This window comes from Diadema antillarum, unplaced genomic scaffold (genome assembly GCF_040938485.1).
Source record: "Diadema antillarum isolate AM-2024a unplaced genomic scaffold, OU_Dant_1.0 seq00001506_RagTag, whole genome shotgun sequence".
NCBI lineage: Eukaryota > Metazoa > Echinodermata > Echinoidea > Diadematoida > Diadematidae > Diadema > Diadema antillarum.
Window position 1 is genome coordinate 461,549 of NW_027272240.1, and position 16,162 is coordinate 477,710.

General features: G+C 41.2%; 1 protein-coding gene across 1 annotated transcript in view; it reads right to left on the reverse strand.

The window, feature by feature from the left end:
* Positions 1-16,162, reverse strand: part of LOC139710173 (dyslexia-associated protein KIAA0319-like protein) — a 74,499-nt gene that overhangs the window by 17,154 nt on the left and 41,183 nt on the right. Inside the window, exons 10-17 of the mRNA XM_071622106.1 lie at positions 13,434-13,642; positions 11,114-11,294; positions 10,011-10,149; positions 9,323-9,387; positions 5,816-5,970; positions 4,880-5,003; positions 2,741-2,873; positions 1,319-1,467 (exon numbers count right to left, since the gene is read on the reverse strand). Of these exons, the coding sequence (XP_071478207.1) occupies positions 1,319-1,467; positions 2,741-2,873; positions 4,880-5,003; positions 5,816-5,970; positions 9,323-9,387; positions 10,011-10,149; positions 11,114-11,294; positions 13,434-13,642 (1,155 nt within the window). The remainder of the gene's footprint in view (positions 1-1,318; positions 1,468-2,740; positions 2,874-4,879; positions 5,004-5,815; positions 5,971-9,322; positions 9,388-10,010; positions 10,150-11,113; positions 11,295-13,433; positions 13,643-16,162) is intronic.

Consider the following 16,162-nt stretch of genomic DNA (forward strand, 5'->3'; position numbering starts at 1 on the left):
ATTCTTCCCATCTCCATTAGTGAAACCTCAACTTCCAGCTCACCGCTGCCCATCAACTACCACAGGTTGCCTTCCTTACACTCTCCCTGTCACCTCCCTCCTCCACTCTTCTCTTTCTAGGGTCTTCTTTTGTCTAATAACAGTCCTTTTAAAGACTTTGTAGACATGGTGTCACTGCAAACCTCTCTTCCCAAGAACTTTATTTACTCAGGTTTGAGTTTCTTCAGTTTGTCTCCCTCTACAAATGGAAATTTGTTAAGATCGCAACTGCTGATCTGTAAATTAACAAACATGTCGGAAAAAAGGAACCAGTGGGACTCGAACCTGTCATCTACTGCTTTTCGGGCAGCGACACTACCACCAGGCTGTCCCTGGTTGCCGGCAGTGACACAATGAACATGGAACAAATACCTCCGAAATTCCGACATTGTTATGTTAGATGACAGGTTCGAGTCCCACTGGTTCCTTTTTTCCGACATGTTTGTTAATTTACAGATTAGCAGTTGCAATCTTAACAAATTTCCATTTGTAGAGGGAGACAAACTGAAGAAACTCAAACCTGAGCCTTCACGCCTCTGGATGATATCTTTCTTTCATTCAACTTTAATTACTGTTGCTCAATATCTAAATAATGCTTGTGCATTCATGGACCACTGTGTAAGGGAATAAACTGTGATAAATCTGCGTAAAAAACATATTTACAGTACATTTTTGTCTGTATGTCAATGTGTGCGTGTGTGAGCAGAATGCATTAAATGCATTTCAAAAGACATATTGCACAAACACAGACAAAGGTTTGTGCATACATTAGCAGTTCCATTGCTGGAGATTTTTGTTTTGGTACTTCTCTATCGAACAGGGGGATGGAGTTGTTCCATAAGTGATGTGACTTCCATATCATTTAAAGGTCTACTTAATCCATGTACATTGTGTGCTATTTATGCATCAATGCAGTCTCCATGTTTAGAGGAGACAAAATCATCACTTTTTGCAGGGGAGCCAACCCTGTGAACAGTAGTGCAGGATTCCGACGGCTGAAAAACTTAATTTTTGGTGGAACAACAGTATTTTTACCTTTCCTGCAATGGACATATTTTACAGTAATACAATTTGGAAATATGCAGTAATTTCTATAAAACCTGCAGTATTTTGGGCAAAAAAGAAATAAATAAATAAACAATTTTTGACAAGATATTCTAAGAAACCCAAAGTATTTCTGGAAAAAAAAAAGATTAAAAAAACACAGCAAAAGAAAAATTAATAACATTTGGCATCTCTGTTTTATGTAGAAGAGACGCACCTCTCAGAGAGCACTTACCGACTTTGACAGACACCGAGACTTCGTCCGAGGCCGTCTCCCCCTGCCCATCTGTCACTGTGAGGCGGAAGACATACGTGCCTGCTGCAAGCTTTGAAACTGTGACCCTCTCCTTGTCTGGGTTATCAAGGACGGCATCCGTAGGACCACTACAGGCACAGAAGGTGAATGATAAAAAAAAAATGGTAATGGTGGAGACACCATGGGTTACTGGTCAGTCTCCCTTTCAGCAACTCTCCTTGTTCCCTACCGTATCCAGGCAATTACCCCCAGAGGGCAATTACCCCCCGGCTAAACACTGGTTAGTGGTAAGGTTAGAGTAAAAGATTAGGGTTAGGGTTAAGTTTAGGGTTAGGAGTTTGGGTTAGGGTTAGGATTAGGGCCAGGGAAAGTGTCCGGGGTAATTGCCCAGGGGGTAATTGCCCTAGACCCGTTCCAAAGAGGTAGTTTGTGGTCTACAACAACAGAGTGAATTCTGACTGACAGATCCTAGACAAGAAGCAGGCCAAGAAGGAATCAACTGACAATGAACTAGTGAATAACATTATGTTTCAATTACAGTCAAATGGGCTGGGAAATGATAATGCCATTTGAATGATTCTATCTCACAAATGTATCACATCACCACACTGCACATCATCACGCACAGTAATTGAGAGCCATATCAGGATACATTATGTTTATTCAACTTCTTTTCCCTATCTAGAATAAAGCAGTATTGGTTGGCTTCATTTGGGGATGGAGAATTCTTCATATGATACTCCCTCAGACCACATTACTCTCTTTCAGGCTCACACATCTTTTCTTGGCTCCCCCACCCCACGAGAATGTTTAACCCACATGCAATTATTCTCTTTGATGGTTTGGAAATTTTCACTGATATAACAGGGATTACTGAACTGCGTCATCAATGATACCAAAATCAGGAGTAGATAAGAAATGAACCTGCAGCCCCTCCCCCCAAGCCTACAATCAAGGTGGAGGATGCAGCTATGGTCTTCAATGTCATGCTAAACGTTTAATGCAGCAAGACTATTGTCTTTGCTACGCAATACGTCTTATGCCGTGAGACTACGCACAGAGGATGCGCGCGGAGCATCCACCGCCTAATGTACATCCACTCGTCTTGCTTTAGTTGCTGTTCTTATTATCAACAATGAATTGGTGGCATAAAACAGCCATCAATTCATAGTCGATAATAAATAAATAATGACCAAAACAGGATGAGTGGATAAAGGAGGTGGATGCTTCCACTGTTCGTAGTCTCGCTGCATCAGACGTATCGCTTAGCAAAGACAATAGTCTCACCACATCAGACGTGTAGCGTGACAATAAAGACCATAGCTGCATCTTCCGCCTAGATTATAGGCTACCCCCTCCCCCCCCCCCAAAAAAAAAAAAGAAAGAGGGGCGTCTGCTGACCTGACTTGCTCCCAGTGGTAGCTGGCGATGGCCAGGTCATCGCTGCTTCCCCTCCCATCCAGCTCTGTGCTCTCTGTTGGCAGGGAGAGCTCCTTGTCCGGCCCAGCATCCGCCACTGGAGGGTCATTTTGCTCTGTTGAGAAAAATATGCACCCAGTTTCACTAACATCTACAGTCAACCTCGCAAACGGCGAGCTCACACAAATCGAACTAGAAATGTCACTATGGCGACTGGTATGCCTCCGCCATAATGCATGATTCACCCAATAGGTGTATCGTAAAATGTCTTCACCTTCACAATGTGTGATGACAGTTTCACATAACTGGCAAAACATTGAAATGACATGTTTGTCAGAAATGTCTTGAATGTTCACTTTCCTTGAACTAGGTTTGCTTTAATTGTCTGCGAGTGCAGGTACATGTACAAGTGTTTGGGAAATTGAGGATTTTTACTTGACTTTTAACCAACCCTTATATAAGTTTATGCATTGAATGATTTTCAAGGTATGAAGAAAAAGTGTAATTTCTAAGGAGTTGACCTTGACCTTTGACCCTGACTGTTGACCTATGACCCCTAAATTCCCTAGCTAATCCCTGCCAGTCAATGCATGCATATGTACCGAGTTCCATGAAGATATATTGAACCATTTGCGAGAAAATAGAAATTGCAACATTTTCGACTGACCTTCGACCTTTTGACCTTTTACCTTATGACATGAAACTCTCTCTCTCTGGAGAATCATTATGCAGCAGTACATGTCTACTCTAAGTTTCACGAAAATACCTTTGGGCATTGCATAGATATGGGGGAAATAGCAACAATTTTAGCATTTGACCTTGACATTTTAACCTTTGACCTCTTGCCAATTTCACTAAAAACTACTCAACTAATTGCCCCATCATGCTTCATCCTTGGACCAAGTTTGGTGAAAGTTGCTTTATCCAGTTTTGAGTTATCACGTAAACAGATAAATTTTAGGATTTGACCTTGATCTTTGACCTTTGACCTCTGTCCAATTTCACTCAAAAACTAATCCAGTAATTGTACCATCATACATCATCCTCGGACAGAGTTTGGTAAAATTTGCTTGATCCAGTGTTGAGTTATTGCGTAAACAGATACAATTTCATGATTTGACCTTGACCTTTGACCTTGGTCTTTAGCCGATTTCACCCAAAATCTAATCAAGTAATTGCCCCATCATACTTTATACTTGGACCAAGTTTGGTAAAATTCCAGTCAATATTACTTAAGTTATCGCATACGGACGTACGGACAACCCAAAAACATGCCTCCGGCACCACTTCGTGGCGGAGGCATAAAAATTAGCTTAGTGGAAGAAAAATTCCACCCACGATGGATAAAATCATGTTTTAAAATTCTGTTGTCCATGTCAAAATTTACATAAGTCGGAGGATTTTCTACGCCCTCTTTGGAAATGGCTTAAAGGAGGTTGACTGTATTTTCATCAAGGACATAGGGGATATCTATTGCCCTTATGGCCTTGTTTGTATTACCATATTTGAAGGGCATTATCCCAGTGATCCAGCACAGACAGGAAGTTACTAGCGAGCTCCACACAAACAGACAAACAACCTTAAAAGGACACGGCTAAAGTGATTCAGAAGGTTTCACAAAAAGAAGGGTTTTTTTTTTTTCTTTAATAATGTAAAGAAACGACAATTTATTTGTGGAAGAATGTCTAGACAGCAAACCCCTCCCACTCTTTAACTCTCTGCTTCAGCATTATAGATTTCATTTCAGCACAAGATGGAGAGACTCAGAACCCATTCCTTTGGAGCCCACTGATTTCAATCACCCTTTTCACTAACTTTTCACACAGTTCTTTAACAGATTCAGGAGAGGAAATCAGCTTCCTTTTCTGTAAACCCCACTAAAATGATTAGAGCAGTATATGGTGTTGTGATCTCTCACAGGCATCTAAAACAAATTCATCATAATTCTTCCGCTGATTCTTCTGTTGCATGTGTTCTTACATAGAGATAATTACATGGATTAGCCATGAGGATTCCTAAATATAACCTACAACTTGTAGTCGGAACAGCCTTTCCACTGTATGGTACCCCCACGGCAGCCAGTCTTTAAAAGGAGAAGAGAGAAATATTTTGGTTTCTCACCTGGCTTCACAATGACCGTCACGGTGTCCTCGTCCTTCTGATTGCTGCGGTCACTGACGGTCAGCTTGAAGACGTACGTGCCTTCCTCCAGCTGAGTCAGGTGGAGGATCTTGGACGATGTTCCCTGGTGATAGAAGGTGACAGACAACAACTCATCCCCATTCTCATCATCATCATCACTGGTGTTATCTTAAGGAACATCATCATCTATAAATCATTTTCATCGTGATCGCCATTCATACACCATACTCTTCAAAGATCTGATGAATTGGTCTGACTACTTTTACTTGTTAGTTTCTACACTGCAGATTAAGTACAGGTCTGAGAAGCCAATTCACAAAGTCAGGAAAAACTTCACTAATCCCCTTCCACGCACATACTGTAAAACTGGAAATTTTCGGGGTGTTGAAATCTTCGCACATTTCGCTCAACTAGAAATGAGCGTGAAAATAAAAGCACGCAAATATTTTTGCTTGCCATTTGTTCCAGTCGTTGATGTCTTGATTCCGCTGAATTAAAAACAAACAAAACTCTTCTTACCGGGCCCAGCACGAAAAATTCGTTGTGCAAAAATATCCACTTTTACAGTACACTGTGTATTGATTGTCTGCATCACAATTGTGCGTCTATGAGTACACCGTATATGTATATTTACTGAGGTCCAAGGAGACTATCAGCATTTGCCAGTTTTCACTTGTATATTCTGGACAAAAAAAACAAACTTTTTTCTCTGGTATTTCCAATATTATTCATTCAAGCGTATGGCTCAGTGTGCCTGGTTGATACCGTTTGCTGACTATTGCTAGTCGCCTGAGGCAAACCGCGAGGGGTCAGCATCATTGTAGCACTGATTTATCAACATTCAACATTTCAGAGACAGATGTGTATGTCGGCATTTCATAAAATTTGTTTGGTGACTGGTAACGGGGTACTCACCGTCATATCTGCAACTTGTCCAGACATCTTGGTCCACTCAAAGCCTGTAATTTCATGGTCGTCACTGCTCTTTGAACCGTTGAGGGTAGCGAAGTTGACGGGGAGCTTGATCTCGACGTCGGGGCCAGCGTTGGCATGAGGCTTGTAGTCCTCCTCTGCAAGCAAAATCATCACAATCCGAATTTGAAAAATGGGGAAAACATCCTCTGCTATGAACATACAATCATTACTTCATCAGTACACAGTCGAACCTGTCTATGGCAGCCACCCAAGGGAGATGAAAAAAAGTGGCTGTTGTAGACAGGTGGCCGCTACAGACAGTGTCGTTAACATGGCTTTTCTCTTGGAGGGAATTACGTTTAGTGGTCACATACGGCAGGTGGTTGCTACATGTATAGACGGTGGTCACTATAGACAGGTTTGACTGTATACATCTCAACAGAACAATGCAAACATGAAATTCTACAGAAAATAAAGGTATAATACCATTATTACACTGTAATAAGCGTGCAATTAAAACGGAAAGAAGAAATATCATAATAGGCCTCAAGTAAAAATGCTGGATTTGGGGGAGAATGCTGCAGAAATAATGTTTGTATTAAGGGTGAATTCCCCAAAAACAAGACAAACACATATATGTTTGACCTTTGTTTTTGTTTTTACATTGTACAACAGAGTTGGAGAGATATCAGGCTTACAAGAGAAGTTAATGTGTAATTGCCTTTCATATGCGAGTTTCTGCACATGTTTGGTTTACAATGTATGTGGTGTTGAAACGCTGAAGTATGTCTCACTGCCAACTATTGACTCAGACTGCAAAAATCTTTCCTTTCAAGAGCTGTGTCAAAAACTCCACGGCCTTTCAGTCAAATATGTAACTCCAAATACACTAACATTGTATACGTTAGACGTAAGAGATGTATTAATAGGCATTCATAATAGAGCACCAAAGTGATGATGTCACAGTCTGTAGTTATAGCTTGGGTTGGAATCAAGTGTGAGCATGCCATGGCTAGCAACAATAGTATGCACAGATATTTGGGCCAGGTGAGGTTGTTTAGAACTGGTTTCCATGGGGATGAATAGACATCACATTTTGGTTCTCTAATAGCTAAGGAGAATCCAAGTTCAGGATTTGGTCCACCTCTATGATCCTGTTTTACCAGCCAGAATGGTCGGAGTGCAAATGAGCACCTTGAATGTATCAAATTATCAAACATTTTGTGAAAGAATAAAAAAAAAAAAAAAAAAGACTAACATGAATCTGTAATAGTACAGATTACAGGGCCGGGGGGGCAAAATCCGCCCCCCCTCCCTCGACGTTTCGCGCTATAATTCTGTAACGCGAGAAGGCCTCGTCGCGAGGCTTCTTTACTTTCTTTGTTCAAGTCTTGTGCAACTTTTGAGACCAAATTTGCAACGTCTGCGCATACTTTTTCGAAGCCACGCCCATTTTTGTAAGGGCATGTCGCCCCAAAACGGGCACAATTTTGTGATTTTGTGTACATTTCCTATGGAAAACAGTGCTCTGTCATGAAAGTCATAAAAACCTGATTATTTTTACAATTAATCACTTTCATTATATTAATTTTATGCTAATTATGGTAGAAAAGAGGTCAGTGACAGTTTCCAACTAGAAATATCACTTAAGGTGATTAATACCCCCGCCCCATGACGACAGTCTTACCCAAGGAATGATCTTTCCTTGATCTTCTGCCATTTAAATGCCGTTACCATGGCAATGCAGCTTCCGACACGTTCGAAAAATATGTCTTGCACATCTTCCCACCAAGACTATTGTGTGTGCCACATTTCATAAGCTTTTGTCAAAAACTGAGGAAGTAGTTCAATCCACAAGATCTTTCCTTGATCTTCCGCCATTAATATGCCATTACCATGGCAACGCAGCTTCCGACACGTCCAAAAAATATGTCTTGCACATCTTCCCACCAAGACCAATGTGTGTGCCACATTTCATGAGCTTCAGTCGAATACAGAGGAAGTAGTTCAATCCGCAAGATCTTTCCTTGATCTTCTGCCATTTATATGCCGTTACCATGGCAACGCAGTTTCCGACACATCCGAAAAATATGTCTTCCACATCTTCCCACCAAGATCAAGGTGTGTGCCACATTTCATAAGCTTTGGTCAAAAAACTGAGGAAGTAGTTAAATCCGCATGATCTTTCCTTGATCTTCTGCCATTAATATGCCGTTACCATGGCAACGTACTTTCGGGTACTGTCAAAAAATGCGTCTTGCACATCTACAACCAAAGGCCCACATCTGTACCAAGTTTCATGGAAATTGGGCAAAAACTGAGGAAGTAGTTTGCAACACAAAATTTTCCATCATTTTGGCTCATAATATGTGAGCTGTTACCATGGCAACATACTTTTTGTCACTGTCAAGAAATGTGTCATGCTGACCTATATCCTAAGACAAACATTCAATATGAATTCCATGAGAATTGGAAGAACACTGATGATGCAGTTTTGCCATGAAGCATTTTGCCCTATATTTTACCAATAACATGCCGTTACCATGGCAACGCACCTTTTGCCACTGCAGAAATATGTGTCTTGCACATTAACATATTCAGATGAACATCTGTACCTAATTTCATAAAAATTGATCAAAAACTGTGGGAGGAGTTCGTGACGCAAGATTTGTACCCATTTTTGCCCATAATATGCCGTTACCATGGCAACGTACTTTTGGGTACTGTCAAAAAATATGTCTTGCACATCTACAACCCAAGGCACACATCTGTGCCAAGTTTTATGGGAATCGGTTGAAAACTGAGGAAGTAGTTCGCGACGCAAGATTTGCAACGGACCGACCGCCCGACCGACCGCCCGACCAACCGCCCGACCGACCGCCCGACCGACCGCCCGACCGCCCGACCGACCGTCCGCTGATTCCTATATACCCCCTTCAAACTTCGTTTGGCGGGGGTATAATAAGAAAACAAAGAAAAAACAAAAGTTGAAAAACAAGGAAATGCATAAGAAATTCTGAAAACAATAAAATACATAAGAATTGAAATGAGTTTTGGAAGTTTTTGTGATGTACAATTGTTGAATATGCTAAAAAAGATTTACAGACCAAAAAATAGACTCTCAATGCTTTTAATTAGGCTAAAATATGATCTTGAGCTTAATTTGCATAATTAATTAATTAAAATTAGAAATTGATTGTTTCAAAAAATCTTATGACACAATCTTGTAGATTATGACGTGGGTCTCACGCATGCCAAATTTCATCGCGATCGCACCACCGATGGCCGAGATCTCGGGGGTGGGGGGGGGGGGGGGGGTCAGAATCCGCCCCCCTCTGGTCTTAGCATAGCAAAAAAAGCCCGGCCTGATTAGGGTTAAAGGAAGAAACCTGACCAGTTTCAACAAGATATACCAATGCAGATTTGAATATGAATGAATATATAATGATAGGGATATTTTGTGTCATAATTGCAGATTTCTGTAAATTTCAGCTGAGTTGTACTTACCTTCTTTTACAGTCACATTGGCTATTGTGGAGTTTGAAGCACCGTCATAATCAGTGACCGTCAGCCTGCAAGAAAAGTTGGGTTGGTACAGTCATAATACATTGCACAGTTTGAAGGTGAGCCACGCCACAAGAATGTAACAGAGAGAACATCAATCTCTTGTTTGTGAATTTCATCCATACAAAAATTTTGTTTTACAGAATACTTGAGACCATGTAAAATAAGAGTACAGAGGTTAAAAGAAAGAATAAAGGATACTGTGCTAGAAACCAGCCTCAATAAGATGGAAACAATCAGTCCTACCTGATGAGATAGCCAGGGTTTGCTTTTTAGCGAACCTGGCAGCCCTCTAGGTTCGCTTTTTAGCGAACATGGCAGCCCGGGTTCACTTTTTAGCAAACCTGGCAGCCTGGGTTCGCTTTTTAGCAAACCTGGCAGCCCTCTAGGTTCGCTTTTTAGGGAACCCGAAAGCAGCATTCTCAGCAGCAAATGCTATTTTTCTGCACATTGATGGACCAATTCTTAATATATTTTTCCCAAAATCTAATGCTTTTTTGTAGACTCTTTCGGAAAGTCTCTTTTTATTTTGGACTGTGTTATAGGCAGAGCTGCCAACTAGTACTGATTTTCAGTAATTTCTACTGAAATTGGAGAACAGCATCTACAAGATGAAAACCATTAGTCCTACCTGATGAGATAGACCCCTGGTTTCAGGTCGGTCAGCTGGAGGGTGTCCTGGTCACCCTGGATCTCGTGGTCACCTATCGGTCCCTTGAACTGCTCCCACCTGTAGCTGGCTATTCGGTCATTGTCGTCGTCCGTGCTCCCTGTGGTCATCAAAGGAGAGGATCGGGCAGAACTGTTATCGACTGATGGCGATTGACATCATTTATTGATAAAGAGTTCTCTAAACACATGCAATTGTTGTATACCTGTGACAGTTCAGATGACAGGCTGTCATTAGCCATCGTCTAGGAAAGATGACAGCCCATCATCGAAACTGTCACAGGTAAATACTACAATTGGATGTGGTTAGAGAACTCTTCACCTATATTCATCAACCATCCTTATGAACATATTTCGCGGTACCATTCATTGCTTTATGATAGCAATGCTTAGAGATGCATTATTAAGGATACAATGCATTATTAGGGATACATAAATTTCTACACTTCACTAGGTACACCTTGCATATAGCAGGGCTTGAGACTAATACTTTCTTTCTTGTTTTTTCTAGTGGCCCATTCGGGTCACTAAAATTTTTTAATCAAAACTTTTTTTTTTGCAAAAAAAAAAGAAAAGAAAAGAAATGCAGTGGCCCAAAACAGCAGGAAATGTAAGAATTCTTTTTGAACTTTAGTGGCCCAATCAGGCCACCAAAAGATTTCAACTTTTTGGAAATTTGGAGGCATGACATCAATTCCCAGTATCCCAGGGCCATCAGGCCACCAGGCCACCACAAATGTCGAGCCCTGCAACAGCATGTAACTGCACGGTAACAGCACAACAATCATCATAAAAGGTAGATCATTGCTTCGAGAAAGCAGAAATCATCTCCCATTACTATAACTACCATAACTTTGAAAATGTTCAAATTTCACCTGGGACAGGATGCCTATAATACACTGTATATTCAAAATGCCAGTCAGCTAAGATGTTATGCTATCATGTCATCTGCAAATCCTATTTGGTTACTCTATGATTCCCTAGCTGAAAGTCCAAAATATAGGCACTCGGCTGAGATTTGGGCTGAAAGTTACAGATGTATATGGTCAGGCAGCAGATTTTTACCTGAGCCGTCCAGGATGGTATCCGAGTTTGGGAGGGTGACGACTTGAGTACTCGGCTGGATGACAGCGACTGGAGGCTGGTTGATGCGGGGAGGAGGGACGACCGTCATGTTGACCTTGGCGGTGCCGTAGGAACGTGAGCCCGTCACCTCGACCTTGAACTGGTAGAAGCCGGCTTTGAACTTCAGAAGGGGAAAAAAATTACAGCGGTCAGGTTAGAAATTATGTCAGACATTCTACTATTCTTTACACACAAAATAATGTGTCAAAGCTCAGATGAAATGAAGGGCGGTGGATAAACATTTTCAACAAAGATTTTAGGAGAACTGGTGAGACTTTGCAAAGGTAGGATCAATCATGAAGGATGTTTTCATCTTTAGTCTTCCTTAAGTAGACATCCAATCTTTCTAACATTATCACTTGTTTGTGATGAGGAAGGCTTGTAGGATGTCACATAGCTATTGAGGTGCTCAGTTCCAAATGCAAGATGAATCCTCTGTGTTTACTTCATCCTAAGAAGATGAAAAAAAAAAGAAGAAAGGGACCAGCTGACTGGCATAATCCTACATTTGAAGAGTTTGATCATAAAACAGATTAAAAGCTTATTAAGGTTCTTAATCATTTTTACTGCTGTTTGGCAGCTTTAATCACAAAAATCTCAAATTAACATGAAAGGAGCCAACTCATTTTGCAATCGATCTCTTCATATACCCCATACAAAGACTGATTTTGAAAACAAAACAAATCAATACAAAATAAAACAACAGAGGGACCCCACATAAAGTATAAGACTGATTTTGAGCAAAAAAAAAAAAAAACTCATTTGGAAGCACTGCACACTCCACCACAATCTAAAGGCCGTGTCACACCAGCCTTGCGTGCGACTTCCGAAGAACATTTTTGCTATCCGGAGGTCCCCGCAGATGACCCGCACATGACAGTACCTAGCATGTATCTCAAAAGTAGTTACCCGGAGGTGCGCACGCTGGCTCTATTTACCCGCTGCCAAAAAAGGCCCTGTCACACCAGCTAAGCGGGCTTATTGCGTATGGGGATTTTTCAGCACGCAGAATAATTTCTGCGGCCGGACAAGGTTTAGGGCGAGTTTGGCGTGGGTATTACATGATAAACGCGTGATACCTAAGTCCTTCTTGCGTGTATTCCGTTGAACTGCATGTTAGGCGCGTGGGTGTCACGTGATAGCTTCGTGATAGCTTCTTTTATGTCAGTTACGGGCGACATACGGGCTCTGCGAAGTACCTGCGCCACAACTGTGTGTTATCTGCCTACTAGTCGCCTGCGAGGTGAGTGCTAGCCTGAACAATAGGCTGGTTCGAGTGGATGGGCAAACAATCATTTGTCAACTAGCTTTCAAGAAGTGAAGATGCCCCGTAGACGGAAAGTGCACAAGGGCAGGAAACGTCCAGTGGATGGACAGCCACAAAGCCCGGAAGATTAACAGCAAATGCATCAAATTGCTGCTGAAGTCCATTCGGCGGATGAAGTCCTGTCTGAAAGGGACCAGGTAGTCCTCGACGCCACAGAGGACAGAGGACAAAAAAGAGAATGAGCCCACAAATGGCACGCACTCCCTTCACATAGGCATAGATCAGCGGGCAACTTACCTACAATATGTACTTCAAGTGGGTCAAATGCCTGTGAATTGCGGCGGCTACGGCCCTCCTACGGGTGTTCTGCGTGGAACTCTTCGGGCAATCCTCGCGACTCATTCGGAAATAGTTTTGGTCATGCTCAAAACTTTGCTGCGGGAAAATTGGACTAGCGTGCGCACCTTCGGGCAACTAAGGACGAGATAAGTGCTAGGTACTGTCAAGTTCGGGCCAACTGTGGAGAGCTCCGGGTAGCAAATTTGTTTCCCCGCAAGTCAAGCCGCAAAACTTCCCCAGATACGGCATGACAAGGCCTTGAGCATGCTCAAAACTTGTTCCGGAAGAGTCACGGGAGTTGCCCGTAGAGGTACGCGCAGAACACAAGTAGGAAACCCTTACCGGTAGCACCTCACAGGCAACTCCAAAGCAGGTACTTCGCAATCCCCGTAAGTCGCTCGTAACAGAAAATGGATCGGTTTCAAAGCTCTCACGCGAGTCACACGGAACGCATGCAAGTAGAAGCTAAGTAGCACGCGTCTAGTAAGTAAGAAACAAGTGCGAAAATTGCAAACATTCTTGTCCGCCCGCGGAAAATCTTCTGCGTGCTTTAAACTACCTCCTCGCCACAAGCCCGCGTAGCTTGCCCGGACAGGTGTGACACCGCCTTTAAAGATGCATTATTTGTCAAGGACAGGAGAGGGCGGCACTTACATTGGAGAACTGCATCTTGGGGTCATCCTGGCCAGAAGAGGCCATCTGAACAGCGCTCCCCTCTGGTTCGCTCACAACGCGGTAGGCGTACGTGTAAGGCACCTCGTCGGGCGGTTCCTCAGGGATCACGAAGGCGATGAGGCGAACTTTGTTCTCGTCGGGAAGTTGCAGGGTGCGGCTGTCACCTAGCGACACCACCAGCTGTACGACTGAATTGGGATGAAGAATCATGAAGGGTTATAGTAATTGAAGGGTGGGAGGGAATAAAATGCCAAATTCAGAATTTAAAGAGGTAGCACTTATATAAAGAACTGTATTTGTTGGGTTTTTTTTTTCAACTTAGAGCAGTAGTGTTATGCTTTTTATTTCGTTCAGATCATTACAATTATTTTCTTCCTTTGTTATCATGAATTTATCCCCAAATACTTTACAAATATGAAAATGTTCACAAACAGGATTTATCTCACAGTTATAAACATACACCCTTCAAGTTTCCAGAAGACTGGAAAAAATGGGAAAATCTCAGGGCTTCTGAGCACAAGGTGATTCAAATATTGATTTCACCAAAAAAAAAAATCAATCTGATATGATTCAGAATCTGTTTCACTCACAAGATTTCAAAAAGTTTGATGCATCATCTCATTAGCTGCTTCAAATGGAATAGAGTGCTTGCTCAAGTGAAACATCTATTTTGTTTTTAAGAACTGAAAAAATGAAGATTGGTTTCTAGTCAGATACATGTACACAACTATTTTATAAAGAAATAAGGGCTTTTTAGTGAAAGTTACTGTGAAATTCTTTCAGGGTAATGGTAGATGCTTGTAACAACAACAAAAGATAATTCTAAAGTCTAGTAACTGCATACTGTAAAAGTGGAAATTTTTGCTCTGTTGAAATTTTCGTGCATTTCGCGCAACCAAAAACTAGCGTGAAAATAAAAGCGCACGAATATTTTTTGCCTTCCATATGTTCCTGTGCGTGATGTCTTGATTCCATGGAATTAAAAACACGCGAAACTCTTCTTACCCGGCCAAGCGCAAAAAATTAGTCGCGCAAAAATATCCACTTTTACAGTATCTCAGGAACTTTATATTGTTTTTGGTGACTCTTCTTCTTAGAGCAAGATGCATGTACATGTAATCTACAATATACATTTAAATGGGTTTCTAACATCTACAGTGTGTCTCTAAAAAAAGTAAACCCAACTTCAACAGCAAATTTTCAGAAAACTTTTCAATATTTGCACATTATTTTTTCATGGTTAGATAGTCCAATAAGTCCTCTATCCAATGATACCACGTACAAGTAGGTTATGTAACTTTCATGCATGACTGAGCATGATTCAATTTAGTGAATGGGTGTGAAATCATCACTGTGGCAAGTTATTTCTTGCTACTGTCATGCATTCAGGGTATATTTGAAGTTAAATTTTTGTCACATGTTAGGCCTATGATTACATAACAACTTCAGCAAAGGTTGTTCCTGACACAGGCACACTTCACATGCTTTCCAAACATGGTACAGTTGACAATTGAGCAGAGAGTATTCCTGGTAAATCGATACCAGGAAACAAGAAGTTTCGAGGAAGTTCAAGAGGCTTTTCGGGTGCAGTTCCCCGACAGGCAGCCTCCAACAAAAAGAGCCATCTGGTACAATGTGAGAAAGTATGCTGATCACGGAACTTGCCACAATGATGATTTCACACCCATTCACTAAGTTGAATCATGCTCAGTCATGCATGAGAGTTACATAACCTACGTGGTATCATTGGACAGAGGACTTATTGGACTATCTAACAATGAAAACATAATGTGTAAATATTTTATAGTTTTCTGAAAATTTGCCGTTGAAGTTGGGTTTACTTTTTTTAGAGACACACTGTATAGAGGTACAAGTGTATATCTGAAGAAAATGAAGAATTTACACTGAAATTATTTTTAGAGTAAGATGTCCCTACATACAACATACAAAACAGCAGTTTTGCACTTACAATGTGATGATTCACAACTTATAATACCCAAGATGTAATATAAGAAAATAACTGCAGACAGTGCAAAATATTCTATTCGAAAGAAGTCAGCAAGAGCACCATTGAATTATACACCTCACTTCAGAAACAGGAGAAACTACGAACAAACATTACAGAACCAACTCCAAAGTCAGTGAAATAGATTCACAAATTCATTGATGATTGGCTAGTATGTGCTTGTACATTACTGTATACGCTGTTATTTTCACGTACATATATTTTCGCGAATGACGAGGTCATAGACATTTTTGCGAGATGTTGTTTTCGCAAATCGACGCCAACGCTTACGTTAATGCTTTATTAACTAAGCACAGGGAGACATATTTGCGTGCTGTCAAATTCGCGATCCAACTGTGATTCGCGAAATTCGCGAAAATTAAACCCTCACGAAAATAAGAGCGTATACAGTATATTAAGTTTCAGTCATGTCAAGGGCACTCTTACATAATGTTTTTTTTTTCTTTCTAATTTCAACAATCTTGAGCTGTGTGGTCCCATTGCTATTGCATTCTAATGAAGCTACAAAAAAGGTGATGAATATGATTGTCAAATTAACCTAAAACATCTACAATTTATGTACATCTGTGAGTGACTAGATTTACCAAACTAAGTTTTAGCAGAAGACAGTTGTTTCAACTTTCTGCGTGCCATACTCGCATACTGTAAAACATGATACACTCGCGGCATGAAATTTCACAAA